At 47.4% G+C, this 14,555-nt stretch overlaps 1 protein-coding gene across 4 annotated transcripts; it reads right to left on the bottom strand.

The window, feature by feature from the left end:
* Positions 1 to 1,319: 1,319 nt before the first annotated feature.
* On the bottom strand, positions 1,320 to 14,504 carry PCYT2 (phosphate cytidylyltransferase 2, ethanolamine). 4 transcript variants are annotated; one of them, XM_069064045.1, is made up of 15 exons: positions 14,243 to 14,504; positions 10,122 to 10,210; positions 9,449 to 9,610; positions 9,078 to 9,144; positions 7,116 to 7,200; positions 6,692 to 6,736; positions 6,110 to 6,163; positions 5,259 to 5,397; positions 4,810 to 4,892; positions 4,480 to 4,557; positions 3,425 to 3,490; positions 3,051 to 3,116; positions 2,603 to 2,691; positions 2,332 to 2,434; positions 1,320 to 1,968 (listed from the first exon to the last, which is right to left on the bottom strand). In XM_069064045.1, the coding sequence occupies exons 1-15, from the start codon at positions 14,329 to 14,331 to the stop codon at positions 1,954 to 1,956; spliced, it is 1,230 nt and encodes a 409-aa protein (XP_068920146.1). In that variant the 5' UTR covers positions 14,332 to 14,504; the 3' UTR covers positions 1,320 to 1,953. The 4 variants fall into 4 exon arrangements, with proteins under 4 accessions (XP_068920146.1, XP_068920145.1, XP_068920148.1 ...); XM_069064044.1 differs by having other exon boundaries at positions 1,320 to 2,434; positions 14,243 to 14,503; XM_069064047.1 differs by lacking the exon at positions 2,332 to 2,434 and having other exon boundaries at positions 14,243 to 14,503.
* Positions 14,505 to 14,555: the final 51 nt, after the last annotated feature.

The raw sequence follows: 14,555 nt of genomic DNA, 5'->3' as shown, positions 1-14,555 counted from the left end.
TAGAGATACTTGTCTTGAGATCTCTGCTCCTGGGGGAATAGACTTTATAGGGCAAACTTGGCCAAGGGTCAGTAGGCACACAATTGCTTGAACAATGCCAAACCCTCATCCAGAAACTGATTAGCCCTAGAAGGTAGGATGAACATCCCAGCTGGACTCCCAAAGGTGATAATGGCAACTTCAGAACCAGCCATGCCAGCTGCTTTGGCAATAGCCATTAAAGGCTCTCTGCTAGACTGTGTTCCTCAGGTTCCCACCACCTTGTCCCACAGTGCCTTATGTGCCAGGACGGTTCACTGCACAACACCATAGATAGGCATGAATATTCCACACGCCTGGACTCTTCATTGAAAAGGCTAGCTGGCCTGCAGGCATCTGAAGACCCTGTGAAGGGTAAGGTAGATGATGGATTATGCTGAGGCCTCCTCCTCCACTGTGGGAAAATGGAACACCCCAGAGATCTAACATAGTCTAAACCCTCAGGATCTGAAGCATCAGGATGAAAAGGCAGCAAAATGGAACATAGATGTAAGGGCAAGGCTCACTTTCAGAAAGAGAGAAGAAAATAGCTGTCCATCGGGGTAGTAAACAAGTTCTAAGTGAAACTACTGCTGGGAATATAATACTGAAAGAAGTATGGGGATGTCTGAGGCTGCAAAGGGAGGCATAGAAAGCCAAGAACTGGACATAGTAGACAAAATGGAATGGTCTAGTGCTAAAATATTTGGGATATCCAATAGGCAAGACTAGTTTCTTGCCAAGAAAATCAAAATCCAATCTTGATCTCAGGTCCACAAACCCCAGAGATTATTTTCAGGAAGGGACTAGAGAGCTGGGAACAGTTAAACACAAGGAGGGATATATCCTGGGAAGACAAACAGGATCCTAAAGGGACCTCAGGACTCTGAATTGCTCATCTGTGGGGAATGATGTTTTAATCTTCCATTTAACAGACAGTCAGAGAGATGAAAGGAGCTGGTCTTCTCATTCCCCTGGTTCCATGAAGGGGAGGTGGGAAGTTCAGTGCCTTGAGCTGAATCAGGTTTGGTATCTGGAGAGCATGCTCTCACTTGGTCTCCCTGCTCCCATTTATTAATCAGATGCTGCTGGGGGAGTGACACAGAGTCCTGGGGGAGAATGATATTTCTGCGTGGTTAACTAGGGAACTGTCATCAAGGGTACATACACAGCAACCCAGGATAGAAAAAGAGCACTAAACCAGCAGATAAACAAGCAAGCAAAAAGAAGACACATCTGTCATCTCGAGTACCACGTTCTTTCCTTTTTCTACTCAAGAGGGAATAACAACTGAGAGGGGATGCTGGGTGGATCTTGTATCCCCACCATATTTTATTAAGTTCCACTGACAAAGAAATTTACAACAGTCAGTTCTCATACAAAAATCATCATACAAAGTCTGTACAGGGAGCAGCAGGTTTGTGGAGGACTATAGGGCCCTAGGCAGCAAAGCTGCAGGTGACAGAAAGAGGTCCTGGAGCTTAGGCCACACATAGAAAGCTTTGGAATAGAACTCACATCATTAGGACAATGAGGGGACCAGGCAGGGAGGAAATCTTGGGAGGTTGATTCTCCCTCCCAAGGAGGTAAGGGAGGTCACCATTTGGATCATTCCCCTTCTTAGACGGCTGCCCCTCTTAGATAGGGGCTAGGCAGAGGTAGCCCAGCCTCTCAGGGACAGTGAAAGACAGTGCTTCATAAGCCCACTAGGATTGTGCTTAAGGTCATGAGAGTCACGATGCAGCTGTGACTCACTGTTCCCATCTGATACATTTCATCTAGCTTCACCAGAGGTGGGCAGTGCCAAGGAAAGGGAAGCTGGGATTAAAAGCAGCCAGAGCCTGCCCATGGCTTGGCCACAAACCTGATGCCCCTCCCAGATGCAGATTCCATGTGCTCATAGTGTTAGCTGGGTCTTCCTGTTTTCCTATAAAGTCAGATCAGTAGAGCCTAGGCAGAAAAGCATTATTAAGGAACACAAACTCTCCAAAAACTCCAGGGGAGACCCAGCACCAAGTGTTCATTTCCACCAACAACAGGCAGCTCCATGCAGGCCTAGTTGTTCGAGGTTCCAACAGCTACTTCAAAGACAGGGTAAGTTAAAAAGGGGCCTCAGCTTCATTAAAATGATAGATGTGATAAATTCTAAAATCAGAGGGGCCAGAGAAAGTGAGGAGAGCAAAAGGGAGGGCAGGCCCTCTGGCAGTCCCCCAGCTCAGGATGAATGCAGGGTGAGGCTGCGGAGGGAGGGAGGGAGTGGGTGCTGCTCGTGCAGGTACAGGTTTGTGATTAGGCCTCACAGGGACCCTTCACCTGCATTGCTGCACCTTCAGGCATGGCCTCTCTTTTTTTTATGGCCTCCAGGACAGCTAGCTCTCGAGCTTCTTTCTTTTGATTTCTCGCTTCATACTCTAATCTGTTAGGAAAAAAACCCCCCAGCAGTATTGAGGCCTGAGGTCAGAATTCTCTGGGGCAGATGGCCTTACAAAGTTCTCCTTTTGCTAAACTTTCATTCCACCCGAGGCCTAAAGCAATTAAGCAGAAAGACTCCTGTGTACCACCTCTGGGAGAGGAGGAAGCTCACCTGTTTTTAATAATTCTCTGTACAATGAGGTCTGTGGTGAGGTCATTGCCACTATTGATTTGACGAAAGATACCCCGTCTCTTGGGTTCCTGTGGGTAGAGAGGGATGCCAGCGTGGGGTCACAGACTGCTGAAAGTTAAACTTCTTCCCTTCCTTCTTGTAGTAGTATGTTCAAAAGGAGTAAAGAGGTGGGAGGTGAGGGGTAGGAAGGAGGAAATGAAGGAAATCCATTATTCCCCTTGAAAAAGGAGATAAAGTTTGTCATTCCCCCATTAAGGGACAGAAATGTGTGCCAAGAAGCCCCACCTGTCCAAGCACAGGGAAGTGATCCACAGGAGTGGTCAAAGGACAAGGAAAAGAACAGAGGAGGAAACATATCTGGGAGGTGGAGGTTGGTGTGGGAAAAAGACAAGGGTGGAGAACTCAGCAGGCAGTCTGGAGCCCTTACCTTATAGGGATCTGAACCGTCCTTATCAGGCATCACTTCAGTCTTCCCATGACACACTAGGTCTACCTGAGAAGAGGAGCTTTGGGAGTTAGGTCCTACTCCTTTGTAGGAACTCCAGGGACCCCTAGAGTAGAGGCTGGTCCTGGACGGAAAGGTGTCCATACCACCCTGCTGGGCCTCGGTCAGCCAGTCTGTTACTCTGCCCCTGCTCACTGGGGGTGAGCTGCCACTCTTGGGCAGAGATGAGGATGACATGATGGATACTCAGAGTGAACTCAGTAATCCTTGGACACCGTTCTCCTTCAACTCAAATGAAGGGTCTGGCAACCCTCTACTCTGTAGCACCCAGTGCTCGAGTCACCAGGCTCACTCACCTTGAAGTGATCTAGAAGGTTAGCTGTGATAGCATAAGGAGCTCCGATCACCACCTCGGCCACATACTGCGGAGACAAGAGAGAGCAATAGCCTAGCTTCCCCCTACGTCCCCCAATCCCAGGCTAAGTGGCTGGGTTGGGAACCCATAAAACCAGAAAGTCCCACATTAACCACTTTACACAGCAGGAAAGGAGTCTGATATTCTGACTGTTCTGCAGACTGCTCCTCTTCAAGGCTATTAAAGCTAGGAATCCTAGAGAATGCCTTCCCTTCTCCCCCTGCCCTTGCCCCTCACACTGATGAGGCTCAGAATTAAATGACTTTCCCAAGATTTTGAAACTAGCCAGTGGCAAGACTGGAACCTGAACCCAGATCTTCTGAATCCAAGTCCAAAGTTTCCAGACAGTTTACAAAGAGTGGTTGATAAAGCTGATAAGGATAACAGTTGAGATAGCCATTCTAAGCTTCCTCTCAAACTCTCCAGAAAAGAACGGAGCTTTGTTTAGGGGCTAGAACAGAAGAAAAAGAGATGGTTCATAGGAGGTACTATTGGAGAAAGATCCTGAGAGGTTCTGGGGGCAGCCAAATGTTACCCCATCTTTCTGAAGGCAGAGGAAGTCTTCTTCCTCTGAATTCTTCCCATTACAGCCCCTAAAATAGTCTCTGTAAAATCTAGGGATGCCAATGACTGAGGACCAGCATGAGGAATTGGGTGGAACAGGTGGGGTAGAATTCTAGACTGCTGGAATTAAAACTTAGAAGGTGCTATAGAAATAGTTTCACATAGCTGGTTACCATCTGCATTTGACAGAAGAGAAGACAGAGGCTGGTGAAGTGACAAGAGGCTTTCCTGTCTAGTGAGCAAGGGCCAGAGCTGTCCCTGGAGTGCAGGTGATCTACGCACTGTTCTAGGGAGCAGTGGTGACTCTCGAGATGAAGCATTTCTTCCCCACCAAAGCAGCCAACACCTCTCAGTGGGCCTGACTCAAAGGGCAAGGGAAAGGTCCCTCCCTCTGACTCTAGCCCCCTGAAGCCCAACTTAGTCCCAGCTCACCCTGCAGGCCAGCACACTTAGTGTTCTCTCATGCACATTCATAATGGGGTAGTTCTTTCCCTTGTAGTGATTCACCTCCTAGAATCAGATGAAGGTACAATCAGTCAGAGCCACACTGTCCCTCAGAGGGTGGAGTTTAAGTCAACTGGCTCCTCACAGCTACTTCCCAGTGGAAGGCCTGCCCCCTCCCACCTCTTGCTGCTTGGCAGAAAAAGGTCATTTTTGGTAACAGCATTCCCCTAGCAGAGAGTGGTGCGAACTGAGATGCAGCTAAAGACAAGGGCATAGGTTCTTGCTACTTTTCATGCCGTATCACTTAGTAGTTCATACCTGGTCAAAATGTAAGCCTGCAATGATGTAGGGTCGCTCTGCAAGCTGGTAAACCTTCTCCAGGAAACACACATGCCCAATATCTGCGTCCAGGTTAAGATAACAACAGTGAGAATAGAGTGTCTGTCTCCACAGGGTGGAGCCTCCAGCACCCTTTGTGGAAACTGGGCAAGAGAGCAGTACTAAGGACCTCCCTGACCTGCAGGAGGAAGGGGCTCCTTTACTCCCTTTCCCATGGTCCATTCTAACCCATTTTTAATACAAATTTTCCCCCATTTTTTTTCACAGGCTGAAAGGACCTTGGCAAGAGTGACACCCTAGTCCCTTGGGCCCTAATGTTTTCTGCAGCTTTTCCAAGGAGGACTGTGAATAGTGAAACTGTTTCTAGGACAGACATCCTCCACTCTTCCTCAGGGAGGCAAAGGGCAGGAATGGCACCAGAAAGATATGGAACAGGTCAAAGGCCCCAGCCACATAGATGATGGTATCTCCGGGCTCTGGCTCCTTCCCAGAAGCAAACTGGATGATCTTTTGGGATGTCTGCAAAAACTGTGACACTCCAGTCCAGGGGCTGTGGCTCCTTGGGCACTAGGGACCAAGCAGGGGAGACTGGTTAGAAATTTCCAATATTATACACCCAGCAAGCTCACCCTTTTAACCACCACCAGGACCCCCAGGGGCTGTAGATATTGCCTGGCCTTTGTTCCCAGCCCTTTTGAGCTGCTGGCTTCCTATGGACTTCTCTGTTCCATCTCCCTCATCTGTGAACAAGTCCTTGCTTCTTTTGGCACGGGAGGTCTACACAACAATGCAGGGAACGTTTTGTGATCTGGGCAAGGGTGAAGAGGTGGCTGCCAAATTTACAGCTTTCTTTCTAAACTGAAGATGCTGGTGGGTACAGATCTTGAGGGCTATTCTCTCAGCCCTTGAGGGAAGGGGACAGAGGGAAAAGGCATGGGCTGGGGCAGGGGGAATTCTGAGATAAACCAATGAACAATGAGATTCTCTCTTTGCACCAGTTTCTAGGCGGGCTAGTGTTTGGGAAGAAGAGGGGATGGGGAAATAGTGACATCTGATGGCAGGGAACTATATGCAAGGAATGCTTTAGCTTTAGCTCTGCAAAGTTTTAATTTGGTAAGAAAGGACGAACAGATGACAAAAGTCAGAAGTGTTTTCAACATGGCCACTGAGTGAAACACCAGCATCCTGGTCTGCACCAAAGGGCCCCTGATGGACAGAGAAGAAGCAGACAGCAAATCCCGACACATTCAATAGGACCCAGAGGCCACTGTCTTGTCACCTGGGAGAAGCCTTCGGGGCAAATACCTGCCCCAACAGGTACTAGGTGAAGGGGCTACAAAGGGAGAGAGGGGCCAAACCACTGTTAGAAACTTCAAATAGTGATGGTCCCAAATGGCAGTGTCTACTAACACCTAGGTCAGGGTCAATATGCTGGCTGAAGGTACCTAGCTCCTGTCAGACCCTCTCAGCATTTGCCATGAGCACTAAATTGAGTCTGAGAACTCACTGGGGGAAATTCTGGAAATTGTGCCTAATACCATCATGCTCATGTGAGGGCAGGTATTTCCTTTAGCTCAGCCCTAATAGGAGGGCCTGGGGAATGCAAGGAAGCCCCAAACAAGTTGGCAGAGTGAAATCAAATTAGGATAACTCCTGGGGTGGGGAGAAGTCTGCTGGGGAGCACAAAACAAAAGGACAGAGGTAACAGGGGCCAGCGACTGGGTCTTTCCCCAATCTCACTCCACCAAAGGAAGAAATACCAATCCCCTAACCTTGGGGCTATCATGAAGCTTCTTATACAGGTGAGTTCCTAGGTTTTTTTTAGACTGTGCTGTATACAGAGCCCTTCCCAAACACTCACCTTGCCAAAGCTGTCTGTGTACTCCTGGTATTCTGAAGGCAATTCCTGCACAGAAAAGTGGAATCAGGCCACAGGGCCAGCAGGGCACCAGAATTCCAGCCAGCATTCCTTTCCATGGCCACTGAGGGGGCTTTCCTCACTGATCTAGAGATGTCCCTGTTGAGAAGCAGGAAGCCTGCTGCTCCCTACATGCTAATCAGTCTCAGGAAAGGAGAGTGAGAGATTTATTTCTCATGGCTTACAAACATCCCAATAGTAATACATGGAAAGAAATATTCACTCCCTTCCCAACCAGGGTCCTGGCTTTTAGGTAGCAGTTATATCCTAAACCCTGGGGTCCTAGTGGCAAGGAAGAGGAAAGGCCAGGAGAGTTACTCATTGAATTCCAAGAAGAACACTGCCCTCTAGGCTACCGTGAATTTACCCGGCTGCTGTGGTGAGCCTTGGTCATGAGCAGCATCCGGCCAACCAGGTCAGTGGTAGAGACTCCCTGGGTGCGCTTACATTCTCTGTGGGAGAAAGGTAGGAATGAGATCAGAAGAGAAATGGCTCAGTTCTTCTGGTGAGCAGTACCACTACTGAAGGCCTCCATCCCCCAGGGTGGGGGTTCTGTGGGAAGGTCTATATATCCGCCCTCTTCTAGTTAGGTGGGAAAACAAAGAGCAGTTTGCTCTGCATGCAGTTTTTTTCTGATTCCCACTGAAAGATGGGAGCAGTGAGGTGCCATTTACTTTGGGATAACAAAGGACATCCAGCTCTACATCCTGTAAGAATTGTCCAAACTGGAGCTTTCCAAGGGCATGACCACCCCAGGAGGAGAGTGGCCTCATCTGAAGCTATCAAGGCTGAGGTCTTCAACTTTTCCCCTCCACTCAATACCATTTAAGGCAAGAACATCCAGCTCCCATCATTGGTTGAATAATAAAAAATTTCAACATCCTTCCCGAGAGGTAGAACTGATACAGTTAGTTAGCTAGGATCTTGATTTAGATCCTATCTTGTTGAGTGACCACTAGATGTCTGCTTCCTGTTCTGTCTCTCAACTGAACACCAGTTCCTAAGAAACTGGATAAGACTTTGGAGACAGAGAAGTAGCATGTTACAGTGCTCCTGGTCTCTGGAAATTGCTGCATATCCATATGGGCCAACAAGTATTTTATTTTTGATCTTTATTTTGCCCCAGTGCAATCTATATGTCACTACTTTTCAAATGCATGTAGATTCTTTTTTTTTTTTTTTTGCTTTTTGGAGGGCAATTGGGGTTAAATGACTTGCCCAAAGTCACACAGCTAGTTTTTGTGGCAAGTGTCTGAGGCCGAATTTGAACTCAGGTCCTCCTGACTCCAGGGCCGGTGCTCTATTCACTGCACCACCTAGCTGCCCCAATGCATGTAGATTCTGATGCAATTAACAAAATAAAAAAAATATTCTAAAGTACTACTGAAACCACAGTAACTTTTTATCACTATGTGTTTTCTTGGTCAATAACAACTTACATTTATACAGCATTTTAAAGTTTTCAAAAAGATTCACATCTCACTTCAGCTTCATAACATATGCCTGGAAATGAGGCTTTTATAAGAACAAAAGCATCAATATAAGTAAGACTGTTAAAAACAGATGCTCATTCTCAAAAAGACTGGGGATCATTAGTAGAGTGGATCAGACAGCATGGGCCCTAGTCTCAGCTTTGTGTGTCTTTGGGCAAGTCACCTAAGCTCTGTGAGCACTGATTTCTCTGTCTGTAAAATGAAGGACTTGGACTAAATGGTTCTTAAGCTGAGAAGGCAGAAGGTGGTGCAGCGCGATGGGCGCTAGACCTGGAGTTAGAAGACCTGGCTGAAGACCCTGCTTTGTCACTTGCTGCCCATGTGAACTTGGGTAACCTCTGTGGGCCTTGGCATGTGTAAACTGAAGAGGCTGGATGATGTGACTCATAAAGTCCTTTCCATCTTTAACTCTGTGATCCTTTGATTCTTTTCCTACTAAAAAATTCCACATATCTATGAAATGCTGGTGTTAGTGTGATATCTGCAGCACAACCTAGTGGTCACACCTAGAAAACCTTTCCACAGGTTTTCTTCCTCTGTAGTTGGGGCAAATTCTAGCCAGTAAGAGAAAAAGGAATGCAGAACCATGCCCTTGTTAGCCTGATTTGAGAAGCCTTTTTCAGTGGCTACCAGGAATCAGAGAACACACTATGAAATCATATATAAGTACCGTATATACAGTAAAGCATTACCTATGGAAATGCCAAAGACAATTATTTCTACTCCCTTGATTCCGCAAACAGGTATTTAAGTACTCAATCTGTGCAAGGCATTTCTCCTTACAGCCCTGGCCGCCCGCCCCCTCCCCACCTTACGGCCGGGCAGAGGGCCCTCACCTGTATCTCCCAGCCTTCTTCACTTCTTCATAGGTGTCCCGCCCATCCACAGTTAAGGTGATATCATCTAGGAAACAGCAGACACACACACACACACACACATATTAGAGGATTAGCCCTGCCAAAACACTTCAGGACAGCCTCGGCCAAGAGCCTGAGTCTGAGAGAGTCCAAACCTTTATATCCTAAAACTCCAGGGGGTCAAGGAAAATGCTTCCAGAGTCCCTAAGACTTCTTGGGTCTGTTGGACACACAACTTTTCTGCATTTCTGTCATCTCTGCAGAGTCATGTGGGGCCTGCCCCCCTCCCTCTGGTTGCCACGTTACCACCTTAGGACTTCCAGGATAGGGTGTGCAGCCAGGCCACTTACTGCCATGAACACAGAAATCACAGTTGTATTTGTCCAAGGTCTCCAGGGCAGTGACGTAAGGAGCACCAGCCACAATCTCATCCACCCACTTGATGGCCTGGACCATTTTGTATCTCTCCTCCTGAGTGAAGACAGGAGGGCCCTTGTGCTTGGCAATCTCCTCTAGGGCAAGGCAAAGAGGAAGAAAGAGTAATGACACTACTAATGGTCTCCTGAAGAATCCACAGCAAGGACTTTCATTTCCAGCCCTTATCCAACAACCCAATTTGCTGAGGTACTCCAGTACCAAACATCTTAGTTCCCTGAGGTCTTGGTCAAGTCCTAGACAATGGCAAATCTTGAAATGGATTTGGTATGTTTCTTGGGGAAGCAGAGTAATCACTTAGTAAATTCTGCCTATTGGTAAAATAACTCCTCCCACGCATTTCTTTAGCCTTTCCACCCACCTAGGCCACTAGATCCAAGTAGGGAAAGGGTCTGGGATACAACCCTAGTTATCATATTTTGCTTTCCACATCTCCACTGCCTGTCAAGGTCTAAAACTTGTGGGGGAAGGCACTATGTCTGTCTGAAACCTCCTTACATCTGGCTGAGAATAACCAGCATTGCAGTCCTGTGCTATGGGATGAGGAGGCAAGGGCTAGGAGAAGATCTGGGGCACACAGCCTCTTACCATCAGTGTGGACCCCTACGACAAGGTAATCTCCCATGGCCCGTGCCTGACGCAGCTGGTTTGAATGCCCATAATGTACCATGTCATAGCTGTGGAAATAAATGGAGGTATCAAGCCTTGTACCTGGTTGAGAGGGAGGGACAGATTTGAGTTGGGGAAGCAGAGTTCCCCTTTTGTAGCCTCTTTGGAGTAAACCCCTATGGAATCTGTAGCTATGAAAAATAACTGAAGATGAGTAGTGAGGGCAGATCAGGATGAAATGAGAGTTCAGGAAATGAAAGCCTGGCTGTTCAACAGCTTTAGACATGGAAGGTTTTAGGAGTCATGACAAAGTCATGTGAAGCCAGAGGAAACTCAAGTGTAACAAAGGGCAGGATCCTTATTGCCAAACCTAATACCAATGTGGGAATTCATTACTAGGGTTTGGCCATGTGACCAAGTCAGGCCTATAAGAGTTTCAGGATGATTCCCTAAGGAGTACTGGTAGCACTGTGACTCCTAATCTTTTCTTAGTTGTTAGATTTCCAAGAGGAACTACATAGCATGTTTATTTCTTGGGTTTTTTTTTTTTGGTTTGTTTTTTGCTTTTTGGAGGGCAACTGGGGTTAAATGACTTGCCCAAGGTCACATGGCTAGTAAGTGTGTCAAGTGTCTGAAGCCAGATTTGAACTCAGGTGCTCCTGACTCCAGGGTCGGTGCTCTATTCACTGTGCCACCTAACCTCCCCAGCATGTTTAATGTCTAAAATTCAAACCTAAATTAATCTTGCAGTATACCTTGAGGAGACTTGGAATCTCTAGAGGGTGTTATTATTTTGTAGTCTAATCTTGGCAAAACCAGGGTGTACCATGGTTTCTTCACCAAGAAAGCTTACCCAGGAACTATCAGGCCTCAGCTAAGTTCATAATCAAAGATCCAACTCCAGGAAAGGCTGGGTCAAACCCCAAAGAAAGTCAGTTAAAATGTCCCCATGAAAGCAAAGAAGACTGAACAGGAGAAATTGGAGTGGGAGTGGGGAGGCAAGGGGTAGAAAGGTGAGATTAGAAGGGAAGCTGAAGTGGGGTGATCAAACAGAGGCCTTTTCATAAGTAAAGTCCACAGGGTCCATCATTCCAGAGTCCATCTGATAACAGGGGAAAAATGGCAGCCTATGGGAAAACCCATTTCTTACTTTCCCTAGCCCAATACGAGTAAATGGAACCACTGGTTTTGCTTTAAAAACTCTGGATTTAGAATGCAGGAGGGCACAGTACAGGAATATGAATTACTAATTTGATTTTGTTCCCAGGGTCTCTAAATTTTTATGAAATATAGGATTTTTTTTCAGTCCTTTATTACTGCCATCCACTGCCCAGAAACCCCAAACTTTCACTTACTAAACTGCTAGAAAGGTAACTATGGAAAGCAAAAAAAAATATTTAATTTCCCTATAGGACAGAGCACCTATTATTTGGGTTGTTTTGATGCAGCCTAGTTTGGGACCCTGGCAGTGCTCCCAGAACATACTGGGAAGAACAGCATTAGGACATGAAGCTGGTTCTGATAATTCAGTGACTCTGGGCAAAGGTCAAATACTCACTGACCATCTCAGACTACTTCCTGGGATGAGAGGCAGCATACCTGGGTTATAACCTAGCTATCCTGTTGTCAGTAGTATCTTGTTTCAGCATCTCTCTTTCTCTACAGAACACTCACTTCTCTTTAACTGAGACATGTGGGTGTATTGAATTATAGAAAGGACAAAAATGCAACGCAGGCACATCTCACATTTTGCAAACCTAACACATACTAAGTCAAATTTACATAGTTTTTTACAATTTATGAAACATTTCATATAATCTCATTTGATCCTCATTAAACCCTTTTGATGCTGGTGATAGTACAAGGATTATCTCCAATTTACAAATGAGGAAACTGAGACAGAGAGGTTAAGTGACTTTTCCAAAATTACATAGCTAGCAGAGCTGAGATTACAGCCCAGGCCTTTTTTATTCTTTTGCTTTTTGGAGGGCAATTGGGGTTAAGTGACTTGCCCAAAGTCCCACGGCTAGTTTTTGTGTTAAGTGTCTGAGGCAGGATTTGAACTCAGGTCCTCCTGACTCCAGGGCCAGTGCTCTATTCACTGTACCACCTAGCCTCCCCACAGCCCAGGTCTTGATTCCAAATCTAGGGCTCTTTCTACCACCCTAAAGCTGCCTCTGCCTATGAAAATCCAGATTTGTTTAAAAAAAAAAAAGGGTGGATTAGCTCATTTACTGAAGTATGTGCTTTCATATAATCTATATACTGGGCCTGTATAGCATTTGAAATGGTTAAAATGACAAAAATTTGAATCACACAACATTTTCAGAAACATATGCAACTGTACAATATTAAACATACCAACAGATCTACTATACTATCTGAGTTAAATGTTGTTTTATATTAGAACAAAAGTAAATAGAGCTTGGCTGGACCTTTCTAGGGGGAAAAAACCAAACCAAAACAAAAACCTCAATGTCTGAGGGAAACTTTTTGGAGCCCTGAAAAGCTCCCTTACAATTTAAAATACTGTTGTTGTTTTTTTTCCTTTTTGGAGGGGGGAAGGCAGGGCAACTGGGATTAAGTGATTTCCCCAAGGTCACACGGCTAGTAAGTGTGTTAAGTGTCTGAGGCCGGATTTGAACTCAGATCCTCCCGACTTCAGGGCTGGTGCTCTATTCACTGTGCCACCTAGCTGCCCCCAAAATATTCTTAATCTTAATAAATACTAGTATGCTGCTTTTTTCTTGCAGTCATCTGATAAGAGTACTTAGTGTACTCATAAAAGTCTAAGGTCTGGGGCTAAAAGCTAAGAATTCTCAACTTCCCCACTCACTTTACCACTATGTCCCTTTGGGAGGATGAAGCCAATATCCTGATCTGAAATGTTTTTCATTCACCTGAATCTGAGCAAGTGTGAGGAGCAAAAATTTTATGCACCTCTTGGTAATGCTTCAGAAACAATAAAATATCCCATGCATCCATGTCACTAGGGATCTGTGGAACTATATGGGTCAAATTCTTCAAAAAACCATACACAAGAAAATCAGACAACAAAACCAAGTTTCCATCCACACTTTCCCAACCCAAAACATTCGATTCCTTTTTCTCCTGACTGAACCTCAAGTTTAAAGGCCTACAGCAAGAAACAATCTTCCCCCCTTAAGAGTATCAAAAGAACCAGTTTATCTTATTTCTAAGTAAAAAGATGTTCCAAAAGTCCACCTTATCCTAGGACGATTAGCTCTCATATAAAGGAAGAAATGGCTAATCTTGAGTTTCTCAACAGAAATTCAATCCCTTATAACAACAAATTCTTTGTAAATGCCTTTTCTCTTTTTTAAAGTTCTTGCTTACAACTCCGCTTCCTTTTCTCTGTTCAACTCTCCAGTTCTCCAGAACAGACACTGCTGATTCCTTGACCTTTTCTTGGCTCTACCCAGCTCCAGCGGCTCAGGGCTCCTACTGCCCGGGCCCCAAAGGGTCATTTCTTAAATGGTTATTACTATAGAGCTGAGGGAGAAATGGGAAAATACGTGCAGTTAGCTCGGACTTTTTCTCGCCGAGTTGAGTTCCTAAGAACTGAGCTCCGGTGCACGTTTCCAGGAAGGGCAGCCCCACGGGCGTTGGACACACGAACCGAACCTGCCCCGGGCAGCCAGGCGCCCCGGTTCTGAGGTCCCCGAGTCCACCGGCCCCTCCCGGCGGAGAAGTCCGGGGCTAGCCGGCTGTCCGCACCAATCGTCCGGGCTACCCCGGGTCCGGGTCTCGGCAGGGCTGCGGGCTGCAGGCATCCCGCGCAAGAACGTCGCCCGGCAGACCCAGAGTTAGCGGGCTCCACGGCGTTTAAAGCCCCACAGCCTCGGACTGGAACTGGTGCACGTCTCCCGGGGGGCCAGCGCCTGCCGGCACAGGGCGAGGCGGGGCGGGCCGCAGGGCCCCGGGGCGGCGACGGGGAGAAAGGACGGATGGAGGGGGGGAAGGGGAGAGAAGGGAGCGGGCGGGAGGAGGCTGGCACAGGTAGGCAGCCGGCCCGGCCGGGGGGCGGCCAGGGAGGGGACTCGGGCCGCCCTGCTCTGCCCTCTGCCCCACGCTCTCACCAGCCGTCGCACCAGACCCGCACGGTGCGCTTGGTCCCCAGGCCGAGCTTCTTGGAGGAGTCCGCGGTACCGTGTCCGTTTCGGATCATGTCCCGGCGGCGGCAACGGCTCCAGCCCTTTCGTGTCCGGCGTTACGAATCGTCTGACACTGACCACCAACAGCGGCCACTGCCTGGGGTGCCACGGCTCCAGAGCCGCTGCCCCCTCCCCCGCGCACGCGCCCACAACCGTCACGTGGGGGCTCACCCCGCCGCGCCTGGCCAATCGCGAAGCGAGGAACTCCTGGCCCGACAGCCCCGCCCTCACTCCCCGC

Source organism: Petaurus breviceps, unplaced genomic scaffold, assembly GCF_028583685.1.
Source record: "Petaurus breviceps papuanus isolate PSGF00001 unplaced genomic scaffold, PetGlider_PUasm1.0 90617, whole genome shotgun sequence".
Taxonomy (NCBI): Eukaryota; Metazoa; Chordata; class Mammalia; order Diprotodontia; family Petauridae; genus Petaurus; species Petaurus breviceps.
This window is presented reverse-complemented; position numbering and strand designations above follow the sequence as displayed.

Bases quoted from the DNA above. Each gene is read 5' to 3' on its own strand.
- PCYT2 (XM_069064044.1), bottom strand. From the start codon at position 14,331: ATGATCCGAAACGGACACGGTACCGCGGACTCCTCCAAGAAGCTCGGC. The intron at 9,611-10,121 runs GTAAGAGGCTGT...GCCTTGCCCTAG, and splicing joins CGTAGGGGTCCACACTGATG to AGGAGATTGCCAAGCACAAG. The intron at 6,164-6,691 runs GTGAGTGTTTGG...CTCCCTTTGTAG, and splicing joins ACACAGACAGCTTTGGCAAG to CCCCTTCACCTAGTACCTGT.